This window comes from Peromyscus maniculatus, chromosome 7 (assembly GCF_049852395.1).
Source record: "Peromyscus maniculatus bairdii isolate BWxNUB_F1_BW_parent chromosome 7, HU_Pman_BW_mat_3.1, whole genome shotgun sequence".
Lineage (NCBI taxonomy): Eukaryota > Metazoa > Chordata > Mammalia > Rodentia > Cricetidae > Peromyscus > Peromyscus maniculatus.
The window spans coordinates 29,946,816-29,964,803 of NC_134858.1; the positions used below are offsets into that span (position 1 = coordinate 29,946,816).

The window sequence follows — 17,988 nt, forward strand, 5'->3', positions numbered from 1 at the left end:
GCCAGTTTTTGCATACACTTTCTTGTCTATTTACACTGGGCACAGATAACAGTCTTTGTTTTTTTGTTTGTTTGTTTGTTTGTTTGTTTTGTTTTGTTTTGTTTTGTTTTGTTTTGAGACAGGGTTTCTCTGTGTGGTTTTTGGTGCCTGTCCTGGATCTCGCTCTGTAGACCAGGTTGGCCTCGAAATCACAGAGATCTGCCTGCCTCTGCCTCCTGGGAGTGCTGGGATTAAGGCTTTTCTACATAATTTTTTTTTTATTTTCCCTCCTTTATTCTTCGTGTTTATATGGAGGGTGTGTGTGTGTGTCTAGACTTTTGTGTGAGTGCAGAGGTTGAAGTGGAATGCTTTCTCAATCACTCTTCTTTTTTGAGACAGAGTTTCTCACTGAACTTGGAGCTAACCAGTTCAGCAAGACTGGCCAGTGAGCACCGGGTATCTGCCTGTCTCTTCCTCCCTGGTGTTGGTGTCGGGATTGTAGACATCTTCCGCCCCACCGGGCCTTCTGTCCGGGTGCTGGGGATCTGAGGATTGGGCCTGTGTGGAGACTCTACCCGCTGAGTCCCAGCAGCCACCTTTGTTCTTCCCCTTCCTTCTCTCCTCTTAGACTTGCCCTCCTCTGCTTGGGTTTCTATTGAGTAAAGAAAGGATGGGGGGTGGGAGAAGTGTGTTTAATTTGAAATTGAAGAAGAATGGGTTTGCCTTCCCTGTCATGAATACATTTTAGGAGTCTTACATCCTGTTCAACAAAACCCTCAAGTCCATAGCTGTTCCACTAGTGGGAAATTAACTTTCTTTGTTCCTGCCACACTTGGGATTCTCTGTGTCCTTTTGTATTTTCAAATCAAATTAATGTATTGCTTTCCTTACTGTGGCTTGCCATTTAGCAACCATTTTATATTCAGAGCTATGTTCAGAAAAGGAGAGAGTAAGTGTAATTGAGTCTCGCATGGTGAATGTAAATCCTCTGTGAGCATTGTCTCTGCCGCCTCATAGCTGTGCAGCTTTGGCATGCTGCTCAGCCTCTCTGCCTATCTGTAAGATCAGACAACAGTATCTGTCAGCTTTATTCAGTTAGGATGAAGACTAGTAAGTTCTTAGAATGGTGTCTGGTACAATATAATGATTTTGTTGAAGAAAACAGTATCTGATGGTGAACTTTACACTGGAATTAGTAAAACCTCAATTGGAACAGAAAGATATGTCAGTGTTTTCCCATTTAGTAAAAAAAAAAAATTCCAGCTCAGTGGTGATAATGTAGGGTAAGTGAAGATTCTTTTCATTATGTAGTGTTTATGTAGCTAGCTAAAGATCATGGTTAATAGTCACAAGCTGGGGCTGGTTGAGTGCTCCTCTAGTAGAGGTTGCTGAGGACTCCCTCATTTGCTGGTGGACGTTTCTGGTAGAGGACAGGAAGTACTTGGACAGGTGACATGAGCCTCACCCCTGTGCAATGAAAGTTCCTTTGGGAAGCTCTGGGTTTTCCGTTCTGAGCAAACTTTTCCCCCTGATGAATGCATAACTGTCATTCTCAGAATTTTCATACAGAGCCTGTGTAAATGGATGCATTTTAAAACTTGTCAGTAGCGTAAGTCACAACTTAGTATCAGCAAAGATACCGAAAGATTTGTTCGCTTAGCCTGTTGCAGTGGGTTTTATGACTCAGCCTTTCGCTAGCAATCCTTCCTACTTGATTACTTACTTTTCTTTGGCCTGACATGCCTCGTTTTGTCAGATACACTGCCCCCGCCCACTTAACAAATACAAGTAACCGAATAGTAAGGAACTGGCAAGGCATGAAGGGCACAGTTAAATGGCAGTTTCCTAGGGCTGCTCTCTGTGCAGGAAGTGCTCACCTGTGGGAGGCTGATGGGTGGAGCGTGCTGGTGAAGCCTGTTCTGCAAGTGTGAGCTTAAGTTGGGGCGTTCCTGTGGTGTGGCCAAGCTGCACCGGCTGAGAGTGGAGGATTAAACTCCTGATGCAGAGCTCTCACAGAGGCTGGCTCAAACAGGCCTGAAATCTGGGCCAAGTGCTTCTGAGAGGGGGACCTGGAAACAGCTGGCACCTTCAAGTGTGGTGGAGACCTGACCAGGAGCGCTCACGTGCTGGATAAGATCTAGCTGGTGTGATTATGCTGTATTCTTAAGCTGCTGCACTGAATGCACAGCTCCCACTCCTGCCGGCTGACTCTACTGCTAAACACAGTCGCGGAGTAATTTGAAATACTGGTCCTAAAGCTTGCAGCACAGCAGGAGGTAAGGAGATTTCAACCCGTCATTCAGTATTTCATTCAAACTTCTTTTGGACTAATTCCTTGGAGCTATTTTTAGATCATATTTGAGCACATGTTACCTTGGTTCTTAAGTGAGTTGTGATTCAGTATTTATCTGGAAATGAAATAATAACATTAATATTTGTCTTGTTTGTAGAGATGTGATGACTTCTTAAAGTAAAATTCCACCTGCACAGGTATTATTTTCCCAGAGAGTTTTAGTAAACATTTATTTTTCTGTTGTTTCTGGTCAGCTTAGTTGGTAATGCCTTCTAGATTAATGAGTTAATGTAATAGAGGTTTTCATTATTAGATGAGTGTGTGTGTGTGTGTGTGTGTGTGTGTGTGTGTGTGTGTGTGTGTAAATGTTTCTTGTGGGCTAATACTATTTCAGTGCTTGATCGATGGAAAATGAGCAGCGCTGATTTCCTGACGACTTGGGCAGGCTCAGGAAAGGCTGCTTTGGTTAGCATAAGGCATTCAGCCCCTTCTGTCCCTTTCCTGCCAGGAGTCCCCCCTTCCAGCACTGCCCTCCAGAAGGACAGCTGTCTCCCTCCCGGAGGACTGTGCATTCCCAGAGAACGCATGGCCAGGCTGTGCTCATGTGCTGCTTGGTAATGAAGCGTTTTCATTACGCTGTTTCACAAGCGTGATATGGAGATAAGTATTTTTTCTAAATCACAAAGCAGCCCAGTTATTTTTTCTTTCAAAATTGACCCACCATTGCTTAAATTGTAATCAGTATTATAATTTTCAAAATATTAGGTGCAGAGTTTCAGAATTTAGAGTTCTTTGTAGCAGTCAACTTTGCATCTGTCGCTCAGTCAAAAGATCTGAAAGCACAACTTTATCTCCTTCTAAATACTGGATAATATTGTTTTGTATTTAGTAGAAGAGAGCAGAAATCTAAAATTAGGTAGAAAATTGCAGGAGGGAAAAGTAGAAACCATCCTGAATTTGTCTGTACCCTCCCTTTAGCTTGGGTCTTCCATGGAGTTATGTGGCCAAGTTGGACTAAACAAGGTCTGAAAAGCTGAGGCAGATTCTTGGTCAGTCATGGACCAAGGGAAGATTACCGAAGTTTTTAGAACAAGGGAAAGAGAAATTGTAATGGGAAGATGACACAGAGCCTTTGGCATCTGTCATTTCTTGTGAGCCAAGTGGTGGCTGTTAGGATTGTCCTTGCATTGTATCATAAAGGAAGTAAGATTTCAATAGGTAATTTGCTAAAACCTCGGAATTTTGAAGTAAGGAGGGGCTGGATCCTAATCCCTGGGTCTGACTTCAAAGAGCAGCTTTTGCCTTATATAACTTCCAGACTCTCAAAATGTCTATACTTTTAGAACCCATCCCTTTCACTTTTTGCTCTAAAGCCTCCACAACTCCCCCAGCCCACCTATGAGAATACTAATGCTCCACACCAACCTGCATAGCTTAATAGACTCCACAGTGCAGTAAAATAGGAAGATGCTTATGTTTGAATTGAATCAAAGAAGAAAAAATAGTATCCAGGAAAGAGAATTTTCATACCATTGAATTTAAACTTCCAAAATTTTTGTTTCCTAGAAGATCATATAGTATTACCTTTGATATACCTGAATTCCTAAAATTATACTTTAATTTTTATGAGAATGTACATGTTAATACATTTCTTCCTGAAATCATACTTGCCAAATAGTAGTAAGTCATCTTGTAAAAATAAGAACCCAAATATTATTAAACCTCTTAGCAGGTTTAAAAGAACCTGTGTATTATATCTCATTCTGGTATTAAAATACATTCAGCATCAAGAAATTTACATCCACCTCATGTTTCCTCCTACTTGCTTTTGGTAAAATGCAAATCTTCCTTTTGTTCCACTTTTAGAAATGAAATTAGTCATAGTCTTTTATATAACTGGCTTGGTAAAGTCACCAAGTTATTAGAAAAAATGAATATACTTTGCTTTTGCAAAGAGTTGAGGAACAAAACCACTCATATATATTTTAGTTTGTTATTGAAATTTAAAAATAAAACACAAGTGTCTTCGAGCTGAAAAAACATACAGCTTACTTATGTCAACCTAAAGTCACATAATCTAGATTTGTGCCTCTGACATTTCTAGTAAGAGTCATAGCTTCCTGGAAGAAATCAAACAAGCAGAGGAGATACTGAGAGCCTTATCTCATGTCATGACATTTGCCCAAGGAACATGGTTGTTAAAAGCTCCGTGCTGTAACTGTGTGTTTTGTATCCTCTGGGAAGCACAGCAGCCTGGTGCTGCTTTAGTGTCAAGTATCCATGTATTTTAGAGACACCATGTGAGTGCATTGTGGTAGGTGTGGGGAAGCTGGTTGCCTGTTTCGGGTTAGCTTTTTCCATGTCAGCTCTTCTTCTTTCTTCTGTCTCTGAAAGATTCTCTTTTCAAATTCACTGCAGACCTATTTTCCACATCCTTTAATGCCATTGATTTGCTTTCAGGTCAGCATAGGCTTTGAAATGGCTCCTCACCTCCCTCATCAGCAAATGAGAGCCTGTTATATAACTGTCAGAAGAGTTCCCTCGCTCTCTCTCACTCTCTCTCTCTTTTTCTACAGAGAGATATTACTGCCAGTGTGCCATTTTAAACCCAGCCTGCAGGACTGGACAGGCATTCCTAGGATACCTGGTTTCCTCCCTTTGAGGTTGGAATGTCAGGCATCACTGTGAGAGCTGGGCAGGCTCTGGATAGTTTCTCTCTGGCAGCCTCTCGCAGCTGTCACCTGCATCAGTTACAGAATTAGTTCCTTCTCATTTTCGCGGTTATTGATGATACAGGTCGAGCAGGAGTGATTCTGTACTCTTTCTTCCACAATAACATCAAGAGCATTTTAAAAGCTGCAGCTCAGCTTACCTAAAGAACTTTTGAATATATGTCTGGAGAATCGAGGTGTGAGGTCCGAGACTGGACAACTGTTGTAATCCTGATTTCAAAAACAGAAGCTAATTACAGAAGACACTGGGATTTTGGCTTTTGAGCATCATTCTGCAGAAGCCCAGAATTTTGTAGGTAAAATTATTGTATTTTTCTTTTGCTACAGTAACTTCCTTCTTGAAACATAGGCCCAAAGTTAATCTTTATAATGTATATGGATGAAATTGGCTAACAATAATCATAATATAAGTGTCGTTTTATAGTTTTCTAAGAACTTGGAAGCAAATAAACCAAAATAATCAATAGAATTTCATATAGCATAACCATAGGCATAATTTTATGCCTAAGTCCTAGAAAAGAGTATTATATAAATTAGTTATATAAAGACTCTTCCCTCTAATTTTAAACATCCATGGAACAAAATAATTAAAAAAGAACTAAACTTAATATACTAGACATTAAACAATAACCTTAATAGTGACTTTTTAAAATTAAGTTCTTAGGCTACCCTTTACCCAGATGACTTAGGAAGCCCTCCCCCTTTAAAACAGAGCTTTCCAATTAAATTTTAGATAACACTTCTGGTAAATTATTTAAAACATAATTTACATAGACTTGAGGATTTCTATGCTGTTTGACGGTTTTCCCAAAGAATTTTATGTTTGGGGGTATTTTTGCTGAAATTGAGATTTGTGCTGCCTAGTGAAACATTTTATTATACCATTAAACTAAGGTCTTACTTACACTGACAGATCCCCTTGTTTGTAATATAACAAAAATCGTCGTCAAAATTGTATCTTCGTTCTCTTGGCCCAGTACTTTTTCACTAGCCTAGCCAACAAAGGGCTCACCTTCGTCAGACTGTAGTTTGAACATACCTAATCTGAAGTGCTTAGAACTCAAAACAGTTTGCATCAAAGTGATGTCATTCTACACCAGACCTCATGTGACAAATTGCAGTCAAAATGTAAACACACTGTAACAATACATAAAGTCACCCATAGACTACTGTAGATACGGCACATGTAGAATATACATGAATTTTATATTTAGGCTTGGTCCCCTCTCCTCTTTTTCCGTAGATATATGGAGAGTGATATATTCAGGTAAATAGACAGACAGATAGATAGATGTGTCTACATCTGAAAATATCTAAAATCTAAAGCATTTCTGCTACCAAACATTTTAGATAAGTGTTACTCAACCTGTATTTCTCTTAGTATTGAAAAGCTATAAAAGCTTTAAATTCCTAGGTCATTGGCTCAAGTATGTGTTTTAAAATATTCAAATAGAATGACTAACTTTTTTGTTGTTCTGTTTTTTGAACTGCATACAAACTATGTAGGTAAAGAATAGTACTAGACAAACTGAAGAGGCTTGAAATATAGATGCTAGGCTATCTTGATAATTAATATATTGCTGGATACGTAAAAAGAAGAAAGGCAGAAGTGCCGGTGTGCCCCAAACCCTTAACATAGCATGTAATGGGGAGGCAATCATTTTATTAATATTCCTATTTGAACATAAACTTCTAAGAGCGTAGTAGTGTTTAGATACGTGTGACTCATTTAGAATGCAATGTTAATACAAACTGAAATTAAATTCATTAATATCTCTAAGGTCCTGGCAGATAATAAGCATTCAGTGAATATTAGTTATCCTGAAATTATTTTATAACTGGTTAAGGATTTCTTTTCCTTTGTATTATCTTTGTAGGACCCGGAACAGAGCTGTGCAAAGTGTCAGAGAAAGGATAGCTGTCTCATTAAATAGACCAGAACATTTATAGAGATAAGAATAGGGCCAGGGGTAGAATATATTGGGCATGTCCTTATTCCTTAATAAAAGCTTAACTTGGTGTTTAATCTGCAAGAAAGTCCTTTACTGTGTTTTGTAGAATGTTCCTGAAATTGACCTTGTAACCCCAGTGCATAGAAGCTCAGGCAGGAGGATCTGGAGTTTAAAAGCAAGCTGGGCTGTAGGGCAAGATCCGACCCCTACAACCCTCACAAACGCCTATCTAATTTTAGTAAGTGGCTAAATGATGGTATCAAGGAGTCGGTTACAACATTGTCCATCCTAAGAACTTCGTATGACAACTTTCCAATGGTATAAGAGAATTTTCAGAATTCTATATTTCAGTTACTAGAACCTTTTTTTTAGTTCAGTTCCTTTAATATTTGAGTTGCATGTTAGAAAGTGTTCTTTAGAGATTTGTAGAACTATATTCAAGTGACTTACAGCATAATTTTTGAGTCCATTTATTTGCAAGTGGAAGTTTCATTTGTATCAATATTTCCTCCCCACGCCCTATTTAAGTGCTAAGCTCACTCAAACTATTACTTCTTTGTTTTCCAAAGGTCCTTTAAGGTTATACAGCAATACATGCCAAAACTACAGGATTTTCACAACTTTTGACTGTATCCCTTTGAACTATTTAAGACTATATAGGAAAATCCTAGTCTGTTCTTTGCTGTTATTGCATCAGCAACCTCATGTTTAGAAGCAATCACCTAGGCTGTCACACTGGAATCCCTCTGTATGTGTCTGTCTTTACTAAAAACCAGTCCTCCTGTTTATTTTCACTTCTAATATTTGTTCCAGTTCTTCAGAAGGACTTGCCACAGCTTGCAGCTTCCGTTGTGAAATTCTGACTCCTCTTCATCAAATCTCTTTACCTGAAAAGGATATGAAAAGTCATACAAGACTTTCAAAGGGGGGGTTGAATTTAACTCACCACGTTCAAAATTTTAAAATTAAAAAAAAAAGAGACAACTAAAAGATCATCTTAGTAGATACAAAAATCACCTGATAAAGGTCATCACCAGTTTACTTTATACTTTTTATCAATTAGGAACAGGGAAGCTCTTCACATTTGTGGTTTCTACCGAAAAGACCCGAAGTTATTCTTAATGGTGAAATACAAGAAACAATCAGATTAAAACCGGGAACAATATACACATTTAAAAACATTATTTCTTTTATTTTTTGCGATTATAATATTATATCATTTTCCCCTCCCTTTCCTCCCTCCAAGCCCGACCACATACCCCTCCTTGCACTCTTTCAAGTTCATGGTTTCTTTTTTCATTTCTCTTCCACACTGCAGTGATCCTTGCCTTGGGTGCAGGAGTCGTACTGGAGACGTATTGGTTGGGTCTGAGCTCCACAGCTCTGTATTTTGATTGTTTGTGGTTTTCTCTAATGGTTGTGATCTGTTGCAAAGTTTCCCTGGTGCGGGGTGAGCACTAGGCTTATCTGGGAGAATAAGGATAAGCATTTAGAATGTAGGGAGGGCTTGTGCTGGTTCGGTGAAGTGGCGGTTGTCGAGTCTCCTCTAAGATCCACGACTTCTCTAGCCCTGGTTAGATGGCCGGATTTCCAGTACCAGGCATGTCTTCAGTCCACTAGAGACTGTTGTTTACTGCCAGGGGGTGTGTGCCATTACTGTACCCTGAGGAGTAGCGTGCCATGCTGCTTGTTTTGGGGCTTCATTGGCTGGTGGAACTGTGGGTTGCCTCTCTCCTTTGGAAGATTGCATGGTACCTTCTGGTCCCATGAAAGCTAGTCTTCATGAGGAAGCATTCAGGTCAGTTCCAGCTCAGAGGCCTCTGGGCCCTGCATTTGAAGTGCATAGTGTCTTCAGCAACAGGGACTTATGTTCTGCCTCTGTGGGGCAACCAGGGGCAACAACTGTAGTCCAGAATATCTTGGGAGTCTCTTGAACAACCCTGACCAGCAGTTCAAAAGAGGGCTTCCCTTGCCAGGGGTTTGCGTTTTTTGTTAGATGTCTTTGGCTTTTGGAGGGAGCATTGTCAACCCAAATGATAGAATTTCCTTGAAACTATGTATGTATATTTACATACAGACTTACAGGCATTTGTTTTTTTTTTTTTTTAGGTAGGTACCTACTAATATGATTCCTAGTGACTTTTTCAGACATCCTTACTATTTATCCTTCTTTCTCTTTCTTATATTTAAGATAAACATTTTTCAAAGATCCAATTAAACTAGACAGAAACAAATAAAAGGACTGGAATGGAAGAATTAAATCTAGATTATTTGTATGTCAGTCTAGAAGGGTCTACAGTCACATTATTATAGTAACAGAAACTGGAGCTACAACGTTGGCTTGGCAGGTAAGAGTTCATGCTGCTCTTGCACAGGGCCTGAGTTTGATTCCCTGCGCCTACATCATCAGCTCAAAGCCACCTGAACCTCTGGTTCTAGGGGCATCTGGTTCCCTCTTCTGGCCTCCACGAGAACTGCACATACATAATATACATAGACACACACGTACATAAATAAAAAAAAATGAATCAGTAAAAAATAATAGGGGTCAGCATGATTTTTGAATAAAAGTAATAATGTTTGTTAAGTTTTCTGTCCATAAGTGAGTGCTTCAGACTTTTAAATTGTTCAGTTGTACCAAAAACCCGTTACATAGTTACTGTTTTCAATGTTTTTATAGATAAAGAATTACAGTTAGCTTATTCCCAGTTACATAGCTAGCAGTTACAGGACAAATTTGGAACCTTAGGAACCTCACTATTGCAAACTATGTTAATTTTCTACATAGTAGTAATGAGATTGTTAGAGAGTGTAATTTAGGAAAAAGATAGTATGTACAGTAGCATTTCTAAGACTAGTTATAACAGAAAATAGGTAAGACCTTCATAGAAAAAGTAACTGAAGGATGTAAAAGAATCTTCAATAAAGGGAGAGAAACACTATGTTCATAGCTGAGGAGACTCAGTGTTGTAGTTCAACACGTTTAAATTTCTTTAAAATAATCTATAATTAAATGTAGTTTCAATGACCTTTTCTAAGGTTTTCACCCTGCAGCTTGACAAGTTGATTCTAAATTGTAGGACTGAAAACGCAGGGCAGTTTTGAAGAGTTCAGAATAAGTGGAAGGAATCGTCTTCATTAAGTACCAGAAAAAAACTAAAGTAAGGTACTGATGGGGAGTGGACTTACAAAAATCAGTATACATCTTTTCACAGAAATAATTAATTTTATAGATTAGCAGACAAAGAAGTATTTAGTTAAAGGTGATAGAATAATTGACAATTCATATGAAAGAGAGCTATAAAAATGTAAAGTGCTGAATATTAATATGGGAAATCATGCAATATGTTTATGACTTGGGGTAAAGAAAAATCCCATAAAGTATAGATGCCATATCTAAAGACATGCTTTAATTTGTACAATAAAAAGAAGGCTATAAACATGGTAAAGATTTTATGAGTGACATATTCAACTAACAGATTTTTTTCAGATTATGTAAGATTAATACCTAGCAGTAAGAAAAATACAATCAAACAAAAAGTAAAAAGTATTCCATTAAAGAGGAAAATGAGCAACCAGTAAAGCTAAATGCTCACTAAACCAACAATCATGAGTACGTTAAAGTCAAGTACAGTATCGTGTTCATGAGGTTGATAAAAGAAATAAACAAAATAGAACATAGGTGTGAAGGAGGGGCTCTGGTACATTCTGTGGGAGTAGGATATTAGTAAATTATCTAGGGACTGTCATTCTAGGGACAACTTTGGTAAAGTTTAAATAGGAGGCTTTCAAACTTTTATTTTAAGTTTTCTTGGTGAACTTCAGTAAGGCCGGACAGCAGAGTACTCTGGTGTCCAATGATTCTGAGCATGGCTGCCAGAGGAAGCCTATCACCTGTCACAGAGGCACTTGCTAAGTTGTTACTTAGTGCAACACTGACTAAAATAAGAAAAACTCCAGCTGCCAGTAGCACACTGCAAGTAGAAATGGTTGCATATACTTAAAAAGGGAAGATTAATACAGTGAAAAATTAATATACTGAACCACAAGTGCCAGGAATAAATCTCAAACTATATAACGATGTAACGTTTGATGTCATGATTTCATTCCTAAAATTCTAAACCACAACATGCTCATCTGAATTGTTTGTGATAACATACGCATGTAGTCCCAGGACAAAGCGCGGGTGAGGATGGAACACTAAGTCTGAAGGTTTTCTGTGTAGAGAAAATAGGATTTAAGGAGAGTCTACTGCTTCAGCAGTCTATAGCGCTTTATTCCCTAGTTTAAAATGGGAAAAAAAAATGTATGTGGGCAAGTAATAGGGCAAAATGCTAAGCTTAAAAAACCTAGATGATGGAAACGTGAAATTGAATACTTTGTTTAACTCAGTGGCTCTCAACCTTCCTAATGCTGCAGCCCTTTAATACAGTTCCTCTTTTTAATACCGTTCTTCATGTTGTGGTGACCCCTCAGCCTTAAAATTATTTTCATTGCTACTTCATAACTGTAATTTTGCTGTTATGAATCGTAATGTAAATATCTGATGTGCAGAAATCTGATTTGCAACCCCTGTTTGGTGGAGCAGGAAGAGGAACTGGAGGGTAGGGGAAGAAGAAGGAATTGTCTCCTCCTTCCACTCCTCCTCCTCCCCATTGGTTCCAGTTCATATTACCCAGTTAAAAGAGCTTTAATAGAGTTGTCGTACAATATGGGAACAATACCCAAACTTGACTCCACATGCTAGCAAATAAAACCCCCAGTTCCAGGAAGGGTTAGTTTTCCTTGGGTTGTTAGCCAAAAGGGTCCCATAGATCCCACACTAAGCATTACAAGCTATTGGCAATACTCTTGGCTGCCTTCCAGCACTTGATGATAAGACAAAATTGCTGAAAACACCACATACACCCCCAAGTGGGACACAAATGTCACATTCCTCCCATAAAGTTGAGGATCATAGAAACGGAGTGGCAAGTCTGTAAGAGCCAAAGTTGGTGGGTAATTTCAAGGCAACAGTGTCTTCTGGACCCAATAGGAAGTCGCACATAGGAACTTACAGCACTTGTAACAGCAGACACAGATCTTCCCAAGCTCAAGCAGACAAAAGCCTACTGTAGAGCACAGTGGGGGGCAGGGTGAGTAGGAAGTCCACCCCCCCACCCCGGCTGAGGCCCATTAGCGGTTGATAACTGGTGGAAGAGGGAGAGTCAGTAGTCTTTAACCATGTGGCCCTGCTAAGTTGATCACAGACTAAGGCAGGCCTTAAAATTTACCTTTTATGTTTTCTTTTAAAAAACAGAATTTTGTATTAGCCCATTAAGGCAGCTTAGTAGTGGTCTAGATAAAAAAACCCTTACTATGTGTTCCATGGTGTATATAAATAGTGCTGTGTTTAATAAAAGCAAACAAAGAATTTTGAATAAAAATTAAAATCTTTTTGTATTTATGTAATGGAAAAATATTTAAAGGACACAGTCAAGACTTAGGATGCTAAGTAGAAAGAGGTTGTTCTACTACAGCATAAATATTGTGTCGTAGTTGCCCATGCTTGTATCCCCATTGTTAAATTTCTGCCAGACGGTTATCTAATCTGTGTTTGAGAACAAAACATAGGTAGGCTTTCCAGTACAATGTGTAAAATACCTCTGAATTTTAAGAATTGCATGCTTTATATAGACTTAACAAGTTTATTATATCTTCATTGTTGCAGGGAAATCTCCACATGGTGTTTTTACCCAAAATATTACCTGCTTTGACATTCTGAGTTTGTTATAAATGTTATAAATGATGAATGTTCAAATAAACTTAATGCTGGGGCCATTTACTAGATACAAACCAGCTTCTTTTACACCCTCAGAAACTAAGCCAGGCCTAGTCCTGTACTAAGTTAGTCTAGAAGGTATGTGAGAACTGATTGTGAGAACTCTAGTGAAGTGTGAGAATTGAAGTCTGCTTTGAGACGGTTTGGCAGTTGTTGTCATGTAATTAAAGACCTCAGTGTCCAACCTCCATATCAGGGTTCACCATGCTCTACAGAAGTGGCTGTCTTTAGTATCTCCCCATAAACTGGTAATTGGTATTGTAAAGATTTATGTTGGCAAGACTAAGTCATTCTGCTAAAACGTGTAACTACCAGGAAGACCAGTCTGGTAGGTTTGCCTGGTTTATAAAAAGATTGCAGATAGAAAATCTGTTCTGGCTAAATAACATGGAAGAATTTAGTATTGTGACCCATGTTTCGTTTTATTCTGGAATAGGAAATTTGGATATAGAATGTGATTTGCTTTAGTGGTATCATTTTATACTTTGCTTCTTACACATTTTATTATTTGATTGTCTCTAATCTAGTATATTTTGTGGACCTTGACCCTTCCAGCCTCTCTTCTACAGCATTACTATGTTTCTCCATACGAATGGGTTTGTCAGCACTTAACCATCTACAGCCAGACTTTGCAGGCCTCAGCAGAAGTGTAGAATAGAATGGAGACTACTTTGCTTTTGCCTTTCAAGGGAGTACACTGGCAACATTGGACAGGGAGGGAGACATTTCTTATGTCCACAGTGAGTTCCTTTTGACCATGTGAGAAATGGGGAAGAAGGCTTAAGTGAGAAAACTAATATGAATGAACAATTTGGAATTGTTGCTAGAGTACAATTAATTTGAACATTTTTATTTTGTTTACTGATCTTTATTACCATGAATGTCTATTATTTTAGGCCTTGGGCTAGGATGTAAATAGTCGTCCCTCCAGCTCCCACTCCCAGGACTGGATGTCATGTTGTGATATGTAATGGTTCTGAACAGGTGACAGGAGCAAGGAGGGTGTGCACACAGGCAGCTTCCCTGCACTCTCCAGTACTAGCTGAGAATTGCTAGTCTCTGCTGCCTTCATTTTTCTTGCAGCTTTAATCAGTTAGGCCTTGTGTCACTGTTTTAGAAAAAAAATTAATGTGCACACTCATCACCCTACCCAGGAAAGAAAGCCACGTTGGCAAACCAAGAAGCACAGTTAAAACCACCTTACTGCCCTAGAAAGACCAGTTGAACACTGGATATTCTTTGAATAATGGGGTTTATTGGGTTGTGAGTTTGGTTAAAGGATCACAATTGTACATTTATCTCATTATTATCAATTGTGATTTCTATTGTGATTAATTTCCATTGATAATTCTAGGTATGATGTTTCTAAGTAATACGGGAAAAAAAGAATATTTGACACTTTCTGCTATTGAGGAGTTCATTAGAATACATACAAATATGCATAATAAAAATAAATCTTAGCCGGGCAGTGGTGGTGCAGGCCTTTAATCCCAGCACTTGGGAGGCAGAGGCAGGCGGATCTCTGTGAGTTCAAGGCTAGCCTGGCCTACAAAGTGAGTTCCAAGAAAGGCACAAAACTACACAGAGAAACCCTGTCTCGAAAAACCAAAAATAAATAAATAAATAAATAAATAAATAAATAAATAAATAAATAAATAAATAAATAAAAACCTTAGTGGGCTGGAGAGATGGCTCAGAGGTTAAGAATACTCTGGCTGCTCCTCTAGAGGACCTGGTTCAATTCCCAGCATCCACATGACAGCTCACAACTATCCAGATGGATCCAGTTCCAGGGGATCCATCGCACCAGGCATGCATGCAGGCATATACCCATACACATAAAATAAATAAATCCTTTAAAAAAAGAGATCTACTTTAAAAGAATAAATCTTAAAAGATTCTTTATATATATTCATGCGTATGTGTGTGAATTTGTTAGTGTTTGTGAGAGATACATGCATTCCTCATTGTATTTGTATGATAAACTTCTATAGCTTACTTTTCAAACTCAATTTACCCTAGAGATTATACTGTAGCAGTATATAGGCTTTAAAAAGATTTAAAGAATGGCTGGGTGTGGCAATGCATGCCTTTAATCCCAACACTTGGGAGGCAGAGGTAGATGAATCTCTGAGTTCAAGGCTAGCCTGGTTTGCACAGCAAGTTTTAGGCCAGCCAGGGCTACATAGTGAGACCTTGTCTCAAAAAACAAACAAACAAAAACAGCCAAAGGAGCAAAGCAGTGCACATCAATAATTGTGTGTGAATGTAAAATGCTTTGTTCAGCCAACTCCTTCTTGGTGCATTTTTGGCTTTCTCATATACATACTGGGTGGTTTTTTTTTTTTTTTTAAGTAATCACTTGTTTCAAATTGTGTAAGCTAGTCAGTGTGTTCCCACAGCATAAACCCATACTCTGTTATGGCCTGTCATTTGTAACCACATTGAATACTTGCTCCCCCACTAGCTCTCACACCTCCTTCTGGCTCTGACACATATTCCTGGAACAGTTCTCCCTGACCATCCTGTCTCCTGGAGTCCCTTTGCTCCTGAGTTGTGTTTACTTTGTCCTACCTATTTCCTTATTAGCCACTAAAAACATCTGCCATTCTCTTGCTCTCTTCATTTAGGGAGTGTCACACAGTTGCCAAGAGCTTGGGTGTTAGCAAATGGCCTAGTTTTGAATTCTGATTATTTAACCCTAGCATGTTGACTTACCATCTTTGTGCCTCGGTGTCCTCATCTAAAATTGGAGATAAAAGTTGACTATATGGCTCATTGTAAAAGCACTTGCCTCAAAAGCCTGCTAACTCAGTTTATGTAAAACATTTTCTAAAAGCTAGAGGTTGTGGTGCCTGTCTGGAATCTGGAATCCGGTATTCCTATAGACAGAGACTGGAGAATCACTTGGAACGTCATGGACTATCTAGCCTGGGGTGTAAATTATGGCAGCAACAGTAAGAAAGACCTGCCTCAACAAGGAGAGAACTGACTCCCAAAAGTTGTCCTCTGTCTTCCACAGTACATGCACATAGACACAATTAAATGTAATTTGTACAAACACGTACACACAATAGTAAGTGTAAATTAATTAATAAAATTACTAGCAGCTAGGGGGAAATAAATACACACTAGCCTATTATTATACTTTGTGTCACAGGCTCTATAAAGTTAACCAATACACTATAAATGTCTGACCCATACCAGGGAAATTAAGAGCATGGCATTTAAGAACTTCAGATAGAAAAGTTTTTAATTTTTGCAGGTTTAGCACATTTAAGGTAACCCCAAAATTATATTGATGATTCTACGTTAGAAAAAATTGATTTGAGTCAGGGCTCACTGTGTAGCACTGGCTGATCTGGAACTCTCTGTATAGACAATGCTGGCCTCAAAGTCGTTGATCCACCTGCCTCTGCCTTCTGCGTGCTTGAATTAAAGGTGTATGCATCATGACTGCCCTGTAAGTAAATTTTAAACCTTTGATGACTACAGCAGAGCCTCCATTGAGCCTGTGCAATGTAGAGTGACTGTTTGCTCCAGTTTGCCCCAGGGCTTTTCCTGGGCGTAGCAAAGGAAGTCTGTCTCAAGAAAGCTTAGTTAGGACACTTGCAGCCTGTGGGAAAGATGCTTCCATCTGCAAATAGTGTTCCCCATGAGAAGAAACAAATGGATGACCAGATCATCTGATCTGGTCTAGAGTGGTCCATCCGGGCCCTGAGTTGCTGTGGAGGCACAGAGCTCCCTCAGTAGTCTTCATCTGCTCTGAAGATAATGATTTGGATTTGCTGAAGAATCTATAGTAGGATGAATGAGACTCCAGCAATTGTGTGTACAGAGTAGGGGATTAAGGCCTTGGGAAAGAGGCTTTCATCCAGCCGCTGATCTCTGAGTTTATGGTATTTGTTTGCGTGTGTTGTCTTTTAGAGTAGCTCTCCCTGAAGGATGTATTTCTTAGCCAATACCACTACTCCAGGGACTTGTTTGTTTTCAATGCTTTCACTGTTGTCTTTCTGATATATTAATCGATGGAAATATTTTCTCCAGATACTAATTTCCTTATATCTTGCCTCGATCTTCAGAGAAGTTAAGTTGATGTGTTTAGGTAATGTGGTATTTTTATTGCTATTAGGTTGATCGCCCTGTTTTATGGCATCATAGGATGTTCCTCTTGGTAAAAGAAGAAGGAAGACAGTTTCTTCCTCCAGTTGTATCCCAAAATGCTGTGGAAATTTCTCATCGTTAAGAAAAATATTTTAGTCAGGCTTGTTAATGCAGGCCTATCTTAACTAATTGGGAAATTAAGGCAAGAATATCTTAAGTTCAAGGCCTGCCTGCGCTACAGACCAAGTTCAAAGATGTCCACACAACTTACCAACTTAACATCTCAGTGGAAAGAGTGTAAAGGCAGAGTGCTTGATGAGCATGCCTGGGGCCTGGGTTCCCTCTCCAATATTGAGAAAGAAAAAAGAACTGGCTGGATGGGAACCTACCTTTATACTCCTTCGAGCCTTTCTAACTATGAAGATTTCCAAAGCAAGACGATGGATCCAAACTCAGTCCTTCCTGCATGCTCTGACATGCTGCCTGGTTTGCCAGGCAGACTTGATTTAAAGGTCACAGAGTCCAGTCTTGTCCATCAGATAGGACCCCAGGCTGGGGAGAACAAAGTCCATCAACAGTCAGGCAGCTGGCTGCAGTTAGAAAGTGTGTTTATAGCAGGTTATCTGGAAGGTAACGACAAGGTTGGTTTCTTTTCGTGCTAACCGAAATGTCACCCCTGGCCACAGCTAAGATATCCACGGTTTTGTTTTTGTTCTTTTAGTGTCTAAAAAGCACGGCAAGCTCATTACTTTCTTACGAACATTCATGAAGTCTCGCCCAACAAAGCAGAAGCTGAAGCAGCGGGGAATCTTGAAAGAGAGAGTGTTTGGTTGTGACCTGGGGGAGCACCTTCTGAATTCTGGATTTGAAGGTAATATTAAACTTTATGAGCAGGTGTTAGTGCCTGACGTGTTTGGAGTGGTTAGCTGTCAGCAGTCACTGGGCAGATGTGGTGACTGGTGTGTGCCGTGGTTCAGTTCAGCACCTGGCAGCTCACCTCCGTTCTGGGTGGAAGAACTTAGGGAGGGCTTTGCGGAAGCGTTCTGATGGGATGAGAGCTGGCTTCGGACAAAGGACACTGTTACACTGTGGGCTTTGTTACATCCG

General features: G+C 39.3%; 1 protein-coding gene across 12 annotated transcripts in view; it reads left to right on the forward strand.

Moving 5' to 3' along the window:
- The window catches only part of Arhgap32 (Rho GTPase activating protein 32), a 246,672-nt gene that overhangs the window by 202,455 nt on the left and 26,229 nt on the right, over positions 1-17,988 (forward strand). For 9 of the 12 annotated variants that reach the window (XM_076575941.1, XM_076575942.1, XM_076575940.1 and 6 more), the window contains one exon: positions 17,603-17,752. In XM_076575941.1, the coding sequence (XP_076432056.1) occupies positions 17,603-17,752 (150 nt within the window). Of the gene's footprint in view, positions 1-909; positions 2,256-4,859; positions 5,301-17,602; positions 17,753-17,988 lie in introns of those variants that run through there. The other 3 variants (XM_076575946.1, XM_076575947.1, XM_076575948.1) reach the window with 3 other exon arrangements.